The sequence below is a fragment of the Myotis brandtii genome, unplaced genomic scaffold (genome assembly GCF_000412655.1).
Source record: "Myotis brandtii unplaced genomic scaffold, ASM41265v1 scaffold276, whole genome shotgun sequence".
NCBI classification, from domain to species: domain Eukaryota; kingdom Metazoa; phylum Chordata; class Mammalia; order Chiroptera; family Vespertilionidae; genus Myotis; species Myotis brandtii.
In genome coordinates this window covers 2362288-2377815 of record NW_005360509.1, presented here as the reverse complement: position 1 = coordinate 2377815, position 15528 = coordinate 2362288, and the positions used below count along the sequence as shown (strand labels likewise).

The following is a 15528-nucleotide window of genomic DNA, read 5'->3' as shown; positions in this document are numbered from 1 at the left end:
TATTCATTACCTATGGACACAGACAATAGGGTGGTGAAGGCCTGGGGCGGGGCAGGAACTGGGTGGAGGGGGGGGCAATGGGGGTAAAAAAGAGGGACATCTGTAATAATCTCAACAATAAAGATTTTTTTAAAAGAAAGAAAGAAAAAAAGAAAACTTATGAATTGTTTATTTCTGGAATTTATTATTTAATATTTTTGGATGGAGGTTGACTGTGGGTAACTGAAACTGTGGAAAGCAAAACCGCTGATAAGGGAGGACTACTAACACGGGCCTTGTAATAATCTCAACAATAAAGATTTTTTTAAAAGAAAGAAAGAAAAAAAGAAAACTTATGAATTGTTTATTTCTGGAATTTTCTATTTAATATTTTTGGATGGAGGTTGACAGTGGGTAACTGAAACTGTAGAAAGCAAAACCGCTGATAAGGGAGGACTACTATATACACGGGCCTGTTTGACCCCAAAGATTATGTACTTCCCAATATAACATCTAGAAATGGGTATGTAGAAAATGGACACTAAACTGATACCAATCGTTGAAATCAAGACACAAAAATGTCCACAAGGCAGTGGATTTCTTTGGTAACATCCTTTGAAACTCTATTGCAGTGGGAGATGAAGCAAGTTTTCAGGCCCCTCTCAGACCTTACCATAATCAGATCCACCAATAAAAAGTGGGGGTTTCTGTGTTTAGTGGTCTCTATTTTTAGCACTGGTATCTTGTGTCTGAATTAGAATTAGTTTGAGCATTAGCATGTTCTTTGCAAACTCTAGTAATTCCAAAAGAGATTATTATCAGGGCAATAACAGAGGGGAGCTGATTAGCAGGACATGAGTATAGATAAGGGGCACAATTTAAAGTTAGGCAGTTCCCTGGACAAGTTACTGAGGCCTCAACTTTCTCATCCCTGAACTGGTACCTACCAGAGTCCCTTGTGAGTCTCTATGTCTGATTCTAAGTGACAAGTTAAGGAATCTGTAAGGTTCCATTAATAAATGCCTTTGGATTTTTTTGTCTTAGAATTTGTGCCTTTCCATCTATTGTTCCCTGCTCTAAATCTTGGTTATTTTGGTGTTTAATGGCTTCTCCAGGAGAAGGGCAAATAAAGAAGCATAACACAAACCTATATATTGATGCTTCAAGAAAAAACTGGTGGCAGTGTGGTCAAGGGGGGTTGTTGACCATTAACTGGCTCGTGTTCCCATGGAAAGGGGTGGGGAACATTCGTAGAGGGGGTCAAATTGCTATTCCATCCCTTCTTCGTGTAAGGAAGGTTATTTAATCTTTTTGGCCTCCAATTTTCTCTTTTGTAAAGTAAGGATAAGAATTTCTACTTCTCAGGGCTAATATAAAGATATAGTGGTACAGAGGATGCTATGTTAATTACATTATGGGGACTGAATTTTAATTTGTTTAGAATCAGACAATTAAATATCTACCATTACCAGAGAGGGTTGAGACATCCCCAAATCCTTCTATCATCCAAGAACTATGTGCTATGTTGTTACTGGTTTTTTTTAAGTTATTCATTCCTACTTATCAAGAATAACAAAATATTTTTTATTTCCGTATTTTTTTATCTTCACCTGATGATACTTTTTCCATTGATTTTTAGAGAGAGTGGAAGGGAGGGAGGGAGAGAGAGAGAGAAAACAAAAAACATTGATGCAAGAGAGACACATTGATTGGTTGCCTCCTGCACACAACCCAACCAGAGCCAGGGATGGAACTGGCAACCCAGGTACGTGCCCTTGACCAGGAATCTGAACCCTCGATCTGTCAGTGCACGGGCCAATGCTCTAACCACTTAGCAACTCCGTCCAGGGCTATTATTTCCACCTTAATGTGTGATCCAGCTTACTCAAAAGAAAAGAAGGTAACTTATTTTCCATAATGCCATATTATCTGTAGACATCTGCCTTATTTCATCTCAACTCCTAATACTGTTGGCGTTAGGAAAGGGATCCTCAGGCCATGCACTAGGCTGTCTGGTACATGTGTTGACTTTCTAGTGCAGTGGTTCTGACCATTGTTGAGTCACAAAGTTCTCCGAGAATCTGATAAAAGCTTCAACAACAAAAAATTCTCATCTGTGCCTAATTTTGCACATAATTTCAGATCATCCAAGACTCGGTTGAAACCTATTTATGGACAGAGTTTAAGAACCTTTGCCTAATGGTTATAAAGTGGCCATGAGTACCATTTCTCTTTTAGTCCCTGATAATATTTGTGAACTGCTAGCATAAAACAGTAATTTGTATCATTTTGTTTTCCTGAAATACTTTCTTTTGTCACTGTGACTAATAATAAAGGCATTTAGAATAAGCCTCCGGAATTTATTTTATAACCCTTGGCTCGGAATGCAATTGGTAACTGATCTGTGCTATAACCACATTGACTCTGGATGAGCCATTGTTCTTAAAACTGAGGTCAGCCAACTCCTGAGCACAGTATAAATCTCTGTAGTTTCCACTTTAACACTAGACATATAACTACAAAGCAGAGGCTAAAATCAGATCACACCTAGTACGTACATATACTCCATAGAATTGCAGTTCCAACCCTAGGGGTTTTAATAAACAACATTGACCACAATCTAAAGAGAGATATTTCATTTAGCAGGAAAAAGTTGCTCCACTTTGAAAAGGTTAAATAGGACCTATAGGAATTATGAAGATTTTGAAATGTTCAAGGAATATTATCTGCACCTATTAGCTTTAGGTCTAAAAAAAGAAAGACTAAAATACTCCCAGAATTAGGTTGGCTTTCTTTTCTTTTACATTGCATTATACAAAGAAAAAATATTGGCATTTTCTTCCCTCTCATTTCTAGGTCAACATGTTTTTACCAAGAAGTTTGAGTTATTCAAATATAGAAAGCCATTAATAAATACCTACCTACTTAAATACATACATAGCAGGAAGGAACAAGATATGAGGTTGACTATAGAAAAATAACTACAGTACTGTTTCCTATAGAAAGTTTATTATGTGAGACTCTTTATAGCTAAACTGGCTAAGTCTTCCAATGGTTACATAGAGCAAATGTTTTCTAAATAAAATATAAAAATTCTCAAAAGTTTAATTACTAATGTTTGGTGTAATAGATCAGATTATGAATAAATATGAATACTGCATATGTGGTTAAAAGTATTTGTGTAAAGTTAAAATAATTTTAACATAAAATTTAGCAATAGAGTTAAAGTAAAGAACACAAAAGAAATACAAATTCATAAATTCTATAGATTCTACAAGCATCAGTAAGTACACAAGGAGTTACATTAATAGTGGTATGATAATGAAAATACCCATCTTCTATAGACTCAGCACAGATAGTCCAGGAAAATGGATATTTAAAATACAACCCTCCTCTTTTATAAGACAGCTGCTTTCCTAAATGAGGTTATTAAACATATCTATGGAATATTGTTCAGGAGAGCAAAATGATGCTATCACATACAGATGGTGTTAATTCCTCCCAACTTTCCTTTGCAAGGCAGTTCATTTGAAGCAAGTGCTAAAAGAAATGAATTTCTCTCAGTGACAATATTTCCACATTTGCAGCCAATTTGAGATCCTAATGAATATCCTATGGCAGAATATGACTCATGAAAGTGAGACTGCAAAATGAGCCTGTTCCATTTTAAATGGAATTTAAGAATGTTGACATCATACATTCCAGGTAAACCCCAATGGACTCTGGCTCTGTTACTGAACATAGCAGAAGCTCCCAGGAGGTCACTGTCAGTGCCCATGAAATGACAGCCCTACATCAGGTGCTCCTTAATCCCAATAGGAAATCAGGAATTTCTGCCTTCAGAAACCTTCTTCACTTCTGTTCATACAAACCACTGTGTTATTTCCTCAATAACTATTTTAATTCCCAGAAATACATGCCTTTTCCAGGTGTCCTAACAGATATTTTGTGGGCTCAAATTTTGTAAGGCTTAAATTTTCATTATGTTTAGAACAAAAATGCAACCTATGTCAGATGGTTTGGAAAGAATTTGAGGCAGCAGATCATTATTTACCACATAGCCCAGTGTTGAAATTCAGCAATTCTTTGTGAGGACAATAGATTGATTTTTTAATAAAATCACATGGATCTTGCCAGGGGGCTTTAATCCCCTGAAAAATTTCATTCTGGGTATTGAACAAATTAAAATTAGCTTGGACTGAGAAAGTAAATATCTACTCAGCAGGCTGGAACAACAGACAGAGAAGCCAACAGCAAAGTCACAGGAAACATTTCTCCCAAGGAACACTACTGCTATAAAGTGTCATGGCAACTTCCTTCTTTGAGTGACCACTGAAACTTTATCTCTAATATAAAGACTATCAGGTTGGCCCTGACCAGTTTGGCTCAGTGGCTAGAGCGTCGGCCTGTGGACTGAAGAGTCCCAGGTTCGATTCCGGTCAAGGGCATGTACCTTGGTTGCGGGCACATCCCCAGTAGGGGGTGTGCAGGAGGCAGATGATCGATGTTTCTCTCTCATGAATGTTTCTAACTCTCTATCCCTCTCCCTTCCTCTCTGTAAAAAATCAATAAAATATATATATTTTTTTAAAAGACTATCAGGTTGCTGTTTGAAATTTTATCAGTAAGAATGTGACATCGCACTCTTGCCTAGAAGACCTCAGGAGCTGCTGACACAGAAAAGCAGCTTGATCCCCAGGCCCAGAGCTGATTCCACATAAAGGGTTTAATAGGACAGTCCATGCTTCCCTCAACTCACTGTTTCCAAAAAACAGCATCCCTGGGTTCCCTTTGCAGACCAGACTTGCATCTAAATTCCACTCTTTCTAGAATCCTATACCAACTCCAGGTTTGTTCCTGGTATTCTTAGGCTGAGTGAGTGAGGTGGGGCATGTTTTAATAAAATGCTCCAGCTGGAGAAAATGTCTGCTGCCTGAATAACAGGGCTGAATTTTAACACGGGCTTTCAGATACTGAAAAATTAGAATCCATCTTCCTCCAGCTGGAGAAAATGTCTGCTGCCTGAATAACAGTGCTGACATGGGCTTTCGGATACTGAAAAATTAAAACCCATCTTCATGGTGTTGTGGATTCCTGTGACCTGTGAATTTTAAATTCTCTACTGCCTTCTCATCTAAGTAGAAACATTCTGAAAGCCAGGAAACCTGTTGTGAGTGTTGAAATGATATTTTCTGGCTCTCTGCTACGAATGCAACCTGTGGCAAACCGTATCTGCTTCTAAAAATCAAGCAAGGATCCTCAGGGTGATTGTGAAGCACTTTGAGAAACTCAAAGAGATGGGGTGAAGGGAAATAGGAGGTCCCAGTTCTCCCAAATACACACACTTGCTCCACATCTGGTTTAAATGCAGAGATGCCAGATTTAAGAAGAAAAGAAAACGTGATGTGGGAGGGGTATTTGAAGAATGAGCCTTTGCCCTAAGGTTGGAAGGCTGCTTTTGACATACCCATGGGAGTAGCCATAATCGTAGGCTGAGGCCGCCTTCCGACTGACTGCAGATGCCAGGGAGGACTCGGTGGTGGCCTGGGACGCCTGCTGCAGGTAGGAGGCTGATGACGATGACGCCTGGCTAAAGGCCTGGGATTCCTGGCGGTGCGCGGCCAATGAGCGGCTGCTGTAGGCCGTTGAGCCGTGTGTGTAGATGGCAGAACTTTTCTTCTCCTGCTCATGGTACTGGCTCATGGTGGTGCGAAGGTCCTTGTTACGGTAGCTGCGATCATAATGCTCATGCAATTTCTGATAAAACGGCAGAGACATCATGTGCCCCCAGGGAACCAGGCAACCTGTAAGAAAGCAACCATTTTTTGAGTAAATTATTAAGGAACAAATCCTATAGAAGAAGTAATCAAAACCAATGTGTAAACATTAATACTCTTATCTTTTCCCAAGAGTAAATGGAAAATGATGTGAAATACAGCTTAACTGGCTACTCAATGAACTTCCTACTTCATGCCCAGCTGTCCTTGTGCAACTTTCTTTTTCCTTTCTTCTCTCTCCCTCTCCTCCCCTCCTCCCCTTCTTCTCTTTTCCTCCTTACCTCCTTCCTTTCATATATATATTAGGTTTTTACAAAGTTTCCCTTTCGTAGCTATTGTGCTTTTCCTCAGAACTTTTTTTTTTTAATATATTTTTATGATTTCAGAGAGAGGGAGAGAAACATCAACTTTGAGAGAGAATCATGGTCAGCTGCCTCCTGCACGCCCCCTACTGGAGATCGAGCCTGCAACCACGGCATGTGCCCTGAGTGGAAATCCAACGTGACCTTCTCAGAAAAACCAAGTCTGCCAACACCTTGATCTCAGATTTCTAGCCTCCAGAATTGTGAGAAGATAAATCTCTGTTGTTTAAGTCACCCAGACTATGGTACTTTGTAATGGGAGTCCTAGCAAATTAATATGAAGGCCATTGCAATAGTCCAGGCTAGAGATGATAGTGGCAGCAATGGAAGTGTGAGAAGTGATCAATCAGACTCCCCACATGTTTTGAAGGTAGAACCAGTAGTATTTGCTGAAAGTACTGGTTTGGGATGTGAAAGAAAAAGAGTGAGAAATGACTCCAAGGTTTTTGCATAATTGCAAGATTGAAGTTGCTATTAACTGAGATGGGCAAGAGTGTAAGAAAGTAGCAGTTTGGATTGAAAATTAGAAGATTGATTTAAGACATTGTACGAGATACCTGCTAGACATCCAAGTGGAGATGTAAAATGGAAAGTTGGGTATGTGACTTTGGAGTATAGGATAAAGGTCCAGGATGAAGACCAACAATTGGGACTCACCAGCTTACACATGATATTTAAACCCAAGAGAGAGAGAGAGAGAGAGAGAGAGAGAGAGAGGGAGAGAGATAGAGAGAGAGATATATATATTGTATATGGAAAAGGAAGTCCAAAGACTGAACCCTGGAGTGTGCTTATATTGTATAATGAGCTCTCACAAATACTTAAAAAAGGTATAGTGTCAAACCATAGAAATTTGCTCCATTAAGAATATGAAGGTTTCTAATTCTCTAACATAAAGAAGTCAGTCATCAGTGTAGCAATTTGCATTGTGAACTTGAGCTAACAGTTCTACTGAAAGTTAAATATGTTTGCTTAGCATAGAGTGGGGAGATTTCATTAGTTTTCTTGAATAATCTGTCCACTGACAGAAGCCTATCAGCCACACTGACAACCCTGGATGTAGAAAATAGTTTTATGGAGTCCCCATTCCAATTTTAATGCTTTTCTTGTGTTCTGAAATGTTATTTTTAAATTTTACAAGTAAATTGGTCATTTTTTCCAAAACTTTTTCAAGTTCTAAATGAGGAGTAAATCCTTTGAAATTTGCCATATTGTTTGTCAAAGTTTAAATCTACTTTTTCTTTAAACTATTTAAAAAGTCAGCATGTATTCCCTAGAGAAGAAAATCCAGTAAACTTCACTCCAGAAATATTTATCTTAGCGCTCATGAAAGATATCAGTCTATATCGCATTTCCCAAGAGGAAAGAAATAGTGACTAGCAAGCAACTTTGCTTCAACTCTTAAATAGATTGCTGTTTTCTGTTCTAAAATACACATAATTATCATTTGTAATGGATAATTATTACATAAATTTTGATAAAACAAAAGGGTTAGAATATATTCATGTAAAAGTATATCATGTTTGGAAGTTATAAAGATATTAGATATTTCTGTAATATAACATACTGCACTGCAACATGGCAAATGTTATTAGAATAAGATTCAAATAAATAATTAATGACCTTCTTATGTTTTATTTTATAAGCTAAATTCACAACTCAGATGACTTGAAATGCTGTTATTTTCACAAAATAAATTTTTTAAATATCTTGCCCCAATTACACTTTCCACTCGATTTCTATTTTCCCCCGATATATTTATTTTTAATAAGACCTAATATTCCAAGCACATAGATAACGAATTACAAGTATACAGGGTTTGGCTTTAAGTCAGCAGAGCTGATTGTCACAGCTCTGACCTCTGGAACCAAGGTACAACTACTGTCTCTTCCTCAGTAAGTGAGGATTATCCCCAACACAAGACATCTAGAGTATGTAGGGAGGAAAGGCGGTTTGTTTGTCTTCTGTTCCTCTAAGACCTGTGTTTTCTGCTGGAAAATAATTTGGGAATTTAGGAAGAAATGCTAACCCCATAGTTGAAATCCTGATATGATACTTTTGTTACAGACATTAGAGGCCAAAAGTTGATAAAAATTATTCACAGAAAGTGTTAACTTCAGGGTCATTATGTGGGGATCTATGTTGCCTCTGAAATACTGTCTGACCATTTTCAGGTCAGGAATATCGTAATAATGCACTCTTACATTTACCTACATGGCACTGTCAGAGCAAAATCACTGAATTGGAAACTGGTGACTTCAGAGTTAATTTACCTCCTTTAGGTCTGATTAGTAATCAGGGAGTATTGTGGGCATACGGAGGATAGAAAGTACATGATTTCCTGTCACCGCATCTCCATTCCATATTTCAACCAAACCACTGAATTGTAAGTTGTAAAGAGTACCTAACTCACGCTTACAGTTCCATCTGAGACAGCCATTATTTCCAGGAATGGTAGCCTGATTTAAAAATAATACAATGAGCTGAGAGAATAGCTGTGCCAGCAAAAACCGGCACTCAGTTGCTCTTGTCTTCCTTCCCAGGGGCTCCACTTTCCTATTTCTCTGCTATTCTGACATCTCTTTGAGAAAACTGCTGAGCTCAGAAGATAGTAAGAAACCACACACACCATAGTACTGTTAAGCACATAAAATATCTAGTGCATTTTTCTGTCTCAATGTCACACTTACCAGTTTCCAAAAGAGTGACGGTGGTAAAAACGTTCCGACGTGGTTGTAGGACTGGATGAGAGATGAAAAACCCACGTAGTTTGATCCCAGAAAAAGTTAAGAGGCAGGGCTGAAGACAGGACCCTGGGGGCCAGTTCAAAAATAATGCATGTGGTCAGGCAGTAGAATGTCAGAGCCACACAGCCAGCCTTTTATGGCCAAGAAGGCAGATAAATATAGCAGCAAATGAGGGTAGTCCTAAACCGAGAGGAAAAGAAAGGCACAGTCTGGTAGCTGCCTCACTAATGTAATTACATTAATGCCACTCAGTGGATCTGGCTTGATTAAACCAAAGTGAGGATTTTTATTTAGCTAGAAGAACTATTTTCAATATCACTTTATCACTGGATATTTAAAAGTGCAATGGAAAGAGTACAATGTTGACAGCTAAAAATAAGGGTAGTAATCTGATTCCCAACATGGACCTCATGGAATTTTAATGCCAAGATATGTTTCTGGGTGTGCTGTTCATAACGCATGTAGAGTACACTTAAAAGATACAGGTGAAAAAGAACTTGAGGCTAACCAGAGGCAAAACAAGTAAGAAATGGATTACACGTGATGGCAATTGTGACCTGATGATACAGCCATTGGTTTTTTTTTCATTTCAGGAAAATTTACAAAGTCAGAGCTTAAAGTTTGAATGTTTGATTTCCTATTCATTAACTAAAGCCTTTGAGAAGTAACATGTTTTATCTTTGCTAAAGGTTGAGTAGGGTCATTCTATCTAACAAGAGATTCTTTTTCCTTGTTTTTTTTTTCAGACTGTATAACTAAGTAAGAGGTGGTAAAACCTGGTAGTTAGAGGCTGCACTTTTGATTCAGACTCAACCTAGATTCCAGGCCATTTTTTGCACTTAATAGCCACATAACCTCAAGCATTTCATTTCTTCTCCCTAAGCTTCATTTTCCTGCTCTCTAAAATGGGGATGACAACATCCAAATGGTGGGACTGCTGTGGAGATTAAATGTGATAATGCAGAGAACACACAACCCAGGATTGCCATAGAATAAAGACTAAGTAAATGTCAATTATTATGACTGATAGCAATAACCTTAAAGCTCATTGTATTGAGCAGCTTTGGTTCTGATAGCGCTATTATATTGTAGTCTACTTTATAAGTACTTTCTTGATAACCACAGTTAACACTATTGAGGACCTATCAAGTGCAGACACTGTGATAGGCACTTTAGATACATAACCTCATTATTTCTCATAATACTCTGAAAGGCAGGTATCATTAGTTTCAATTTATAGCTGAGAAAACGGAGGCTGTGAGAGACCAAATCATTTGCCAAAGAGCACACCGCTGGTGAATGACATAAATGCAATACATTCAGAGATATTTGAATTCCAAAGCCCATAAACTTTTTGTCATGCATTGTCATATCCACCCCCCAGTGACACTTTGTTTATTAGAAACTAAATAATTGGAAATAGTTTTTCAATTGCAATATAGGCCTCCACTTATAACTGGTCAGCTTCTGAGCTTCCTAAAGTATATAAAAGAATATATTTCACTTAGTTCTGATAAAATTTAACCTGGCATTTCTTTATCTAAATACACCCCTTGTTGGTGTGTATAAGTGCATTTTAGCGGTCTGGAATCCACAGGAGAATTTTCCATGCTTTATGTTCCCCAAGTATTCATTTGTTCTCTAGATATCCAAAACAAAATGGCAGTGGCTCTTCTAAGTTTTGTCCACCAGCCATTGGAATGGTTCCCATTGAGCTATTTCTCTAAAGAACATGGTAAATTGCTACAAACCCCAAACAGGAAAGAGGAAAAATAAACAAAAATAAGAGATATAAATGGTCACAATACAAGCTAATATTTAATGACCACTTGCTATATGCTACTTAATGCTAACTGCTTTACAGTATCTTATTTGGTCATCACACACACATAAAAACTTTTTATGAATTATGAAATTGAGATTTAGAGAGATTAATATTCTTAAAGTTACACAACTAGAATACGACAGAAAGTTCAAACATAGGTCTGTTCTACACAGAGCCCGCTCTCCTATATGTCATATTATATTGGCTTTTAACCATTTAGCTCTTTGTATGTGTGTGCGTGTGTGTCTATAAATGCATAGATAGATAGGTAGATAGATAGATAGATAGATAGATAGATAGATAGATAGATAATAGAGTGAGCCATGTGCCAATAATGTCAATTAGAAGGAAAAAAACTATTACCAAAGAAGAGTTTTAGTTATATTTCTTATGTAACAGATTACTACTAATTATTAGATCAAGATGAACTGGCTAAAAATATCAATACATTAAAGTATTTACTGAACTTTTATCCCTGTTAGGAATGCAGAATGAGAGAAGTCCACACACACTTGTGGAAAAACTAAAATATCATTTACTTATTGACACTCAGGGTCCCAGTGAAAGCCAAAGAGTTTATTTCAAACAAATATACAAGTTTGACAAAAGAAGTATGAGCAAGACGTAAGTGATCTTTCTGCTATAGCATCATCGTGATACAACGTTTTCTAACAACATATTTATCCAAAATATAACTACCCAGATAATAAAATACATACTGTGAAGTACTACATAATAAAACTAAAATTTTAAAAATTTAGTTGGGCTCATACAAATAAATTATTGTGATTTAATTATAATTCCCTTATAGATGTATAATCATTCTGTTGATTACTCTGATTTAATCATAGTGTCCTATAAATGTATGATTATTCTGAATTTAATGGAATGATAATCAACTCTAATTTCAAATTGCTAAAAAAAACCATATAATGCAAAATACTTTTTAAAAAGTGTGTAGCGCCCTAACTGGTTTGGCTCAATGGATAGAGCGTTGGCCTGAGGACTGAAGGGTCCCAGGTTCGATCCCAGTCAAGGGCATGTACCTTGGTTGCGGGCACATCCCCAGTAGGGAGTGTGCAGGAGGCAGCTGAATCAACGATTCTCTCTCATCAATGTTTCTAAATCTCTATCCCTCTCCCTTCCTCTCTGTAAAAAAATCAATAAAATTTTTTTTTAAAGTGTGTAGCTACAAAAGTCTGGAAATTAAGAAAATATTTGCTTCGTAAAAAATCAATAAAATGTATTTTTTTTTAAAAAGTGTGTGGCTACAAAAGTCTGGAAATTACGAAAATATTTGCTTTCAGAATTATAGTTCATTTCTTAAGAAATTTTTAAAGTAGATACATTTTTCTTTAAACTAACTGTAAGCATATTAATATTTTTATAAGTGTGAAGTGATGAGATTAACTAACAGTATTGTATCCTAAAAGCTAAAATAAATGTCTAAATTATATTTAGCCACCTAGCAATTTTTGTTTTAGAGTAGAAACAATGAATGAACAAATAGGTCCAGGGACATGGATGCATGGAACAAACTGACAGATCCAGAAGGAAGGGGAGTAGGGGGGAGAGAAGAGATTAACCAAAGAGCTTATATGCATATATGCATAACCCATGGGCACAGACAATAGTATGCTGAAGGCCTGGGGTGGGGCAGGGGCTGGGTGGAGGGGGCAGTAAGGGGGAAATGGGGGACATCTGTAATACTGCCAACAATAAAAAATAACTTTTTTAGAAAATAGAGAGCAATCTGCCTTAGCTGGTTTGGCTCAGTGGATAGAGCATCAGACTGCGGACTGAAGGTCCTGGATTTGATTCTGGTCAAGGGCACATACCTGGGTTGCAGACTCAATCTCCAGTGGGGGCATGCAGGAGGCAGCCGGCCAGTGATTCTCTCTCATCATTGATGTTTCTATCTCTCTCTCCCTCTCCCTCCCTGTCTAAGTCAATAAAAAAATATTTTTTTAAAAATAGAGAGCAATCAAAATTGGTTTAATATTTTTTAGTGCAATAGGATGGTAAACATGAGGTTCATGTTATTTCAGAATTCTGGCAGATGTCCCAAAGGCTGAGGGCATTAATAGAAGATCTATTCAGGACATGCTAAATCAATTCAAGACATTTGAAATCAATTTTGTGAGTTTTAGTTAATTATCTACCTCAGGCCTGCCCGACATGGCTCAGCGGTTAAGCATTGACCTATGAACCAGGAGGTCACAGTTCGATTCCCAGTCAGGGCACATACCCAGGTTGCAGGCTCGATCCCCAGTGGGGTGCGCAGACGATGATTCTCTCATCATTGATGTTTCTATCTCTCTCTCCCTCTCCCTTTCTCTCTGAAATCAATAAAAATATATTTTAAAAATAATAATAATCTACCTCAGGATAAGAGGCAAAGAGATCAATCTTTAGACCTGAGAGAATTTAGAAAGACGAGCATCCAGAATTTTCTGGAGGGAGTTGTAAGGATTTTGTGAATCAATTCCACACATGCATTGTGTGATGAGTGGGTGGTGCTTTTCATAGCACTTTAAAGATATTACTGCACCACCTTCAGCATGTATTACTATTGCTGAAGGAAAGCATACTGCTGGTCTAATTACTGTTCTATTGTAGGGAATTTGTCTTTTCTTTCTGGAAGTTTTCACTATTTTCCTTTAACCCTTCATGTACATAAGTTTCACTGTGAAGTGACCTGGTATAGATTTACTTTTATTTTTCCTGCTTCATATTCAACGTGCACGTTCAACCTGAATGAAGACTTTTTATTCTTTCAATTCTGGAAAACTCTCAGTCATTATCTCTTTTAAAATTGTTTTCCACCATTCCCTTTTTTATTTTGTTCTGGATTTCCTATTATATGTACAATGGATTATCTCAATACATCCTCCATGACTTTTGACAGCTCTTTTATATTTTTATCTCTCTGTGCTATTTTAGGTAAGCTTCAATACTGTCTTCTAATCCACTACCTCAAACTGTCATTTCCTACCATTACCATACCCCATATTCCAAACTATTTCTTCCCATGTTCCTTATTTCAGTGATTGATATTATTGTCAGATATCCTGATTCCTTCTTCTCCTAGGCTTACCTTCTGCTAATCCGCTGTGCTATCAGAGCAACTTAAAAATGATACAATTCTGGGGTGGTGGGAGCCGAGGAGGAGGCTCCAGACACTGCTCAGGAACCAGGGACCCTGGAGTGCCTGTACCATGTACACTCAGCTCAGAGGTATCAAGGCCAAGTACAGGACCCTCCTCCAGGACCTGACCAACAACATCACCCTTGATGATCTGGAACAGCTCAAATCAGGAGAACATTCTCAGGTGAGAAGCCTGAGGAGATCACAACAGGCAGTGCCTGGTTTAGCTTCCTGGAAAGCCACAACAAGCTGGACAAAGACAACCTCTCCTACACTGAGCACATCTTTGAGATCTCTGGCCATCCTGACCTACCCACTATGGTGGTTGACTATACAGCCCATGTTCTTAAGATCTCTGAGGAAGAGGAGCTGGTTACCAAGCTAACCCACATCCCCAGTAGTACAAATATATTATCTGGCAGCCCTCTGAGAAAGAGATAATAAAACTGGCTACGACAACCCAGCCGGTTTGGCTCGGTGGATAGAGCATCAGCCTGCAGAGGGAAGGGTCCCAGGTTCGATTCTGGTCAAGGGCACATGCCCAGGTTGCGGGCCCAGTGCGGGGACGTGCAGGAGGCAATGATCAAATATTCTCTCTCATCACTGATGTTTCTATCTCTCTCCCTCTCCATTCCTCTCTGAAATCAATAAAAATATAAGAAAAAAAAATTTGAAAAACCATATCAAAAACCTGGCTACTCCACTGAAGAAAGCATGCACAAAAGGGAATCTTGGTGGGCACTCCAGCAGGAGTGGTGTGAAGAGCAGGCTGATTCTGCTGATAGTCTGGGGCAAGGACACAGCACAGGGGTTCTGCCAGGCGATTGGTGTTTCAGACAAAGAAATGGGACCACAGAGCCCTGTCACCCCTTGGACACTGATGTTTCTATCTCTCTCTCTCCCTCTCCCTTCCTCTCTGAAATCAATAAAAATATGAGAAAAAATTTTTTTGAAAAACCATATAAAAAACCTGGCTACTCCACTGAAGAAAGCATGGGCAAAAGGGAATCTTGTTGGGCACTCCAGCGGGAGTGGTGTGAAGAGCAGGCTGATTCTGCTGATAGTCTAGGGCAAGGACACAGCACAGGGGTTCTGTCGTGGCATCCACTGCCAGGCGATTGGTGTTTCAGACAAAAAAATGGGACCACAGAGCCCTGTCACCCCTTGGACTCCCAAAACTCGCCTTCTGTCGCCCTTGGTGTTGGGTTGAGGAGTACATTACCTGTAAATGGGCAGCTATTGTAGCAGAATCCCTCTGTGACTGATCCCCAGTCGGATGCATCGGGGGTGGGAGGGAGAGTACCCTTTGGAGGTCCAGGGTCACCATTACAGTGAAGGCAAAACAAACCCCACCTCCAAGCAGCAAACAGCATGGCTATACTGTCTAATGGCAGCCACGGAAGTTAGCTGAGGTAGATCACAGAAGTAAAAATTTTGTGATTCAGCGCCACCTACTGGAAAATAGTAGAAATACCTCTTCAAAGAAACCTGCTAGATTAGTGTCAATAATATACATAGACTAGAGGCCCGGTGCACAAAAATTTGTGCACTCGGGGGGGAGGAGGGGGTCCCTCAGCCCGCCCTGTGCCCTCTTGCAGTCTGGGACCCCTCGAGAGATAATGACCTGCTGGCTTAGGCCTGCTCCCGGGTGGCAGAGGGCAGGCCCAATGCCTAGGTGCAGCCCCTGGTC

At 38.8% G+C, this 15528-nt stretch overlaps 1 protein-coding gene and 1 pseudogene across 1 annotated transcript in view; one reads left to right on the top strand and one right to left on the bottom strand.

Moving 5' to 3' along the window:
* The window catches only part of MYOM1 (myomesin 1), a 114886-nt gene extending 105943 nt beyond the window's left edge, over nt 1–8943 (bottom strand). Inside the window, exons 1-2 of the mRNA XM_014541637.1 lie at nt 8809–8943; nt 5447–5783 (exon numbers count right to left, since the gene is read on the bottom strand). Of these exons, the coding sequence (XP_014397123.1) occupies nt 5447–5760 (314 nt within the window). The 5' untranslated portion in view covers nt 5761–5783; nt 8809–8943. The remainder of the gene's footprint in view (nt 1–5446; nt 5784–8808) is intronic.
* A 4965-nt stretch (nt 8944–13908) lies between these two features.
* LOC102261290 lies at nt 13909–14323 on the top strand (annotated as a pseudogene).
* The last annotated feature ends 1205 nt before the right edge of the window (nt 14324–15528 follow it).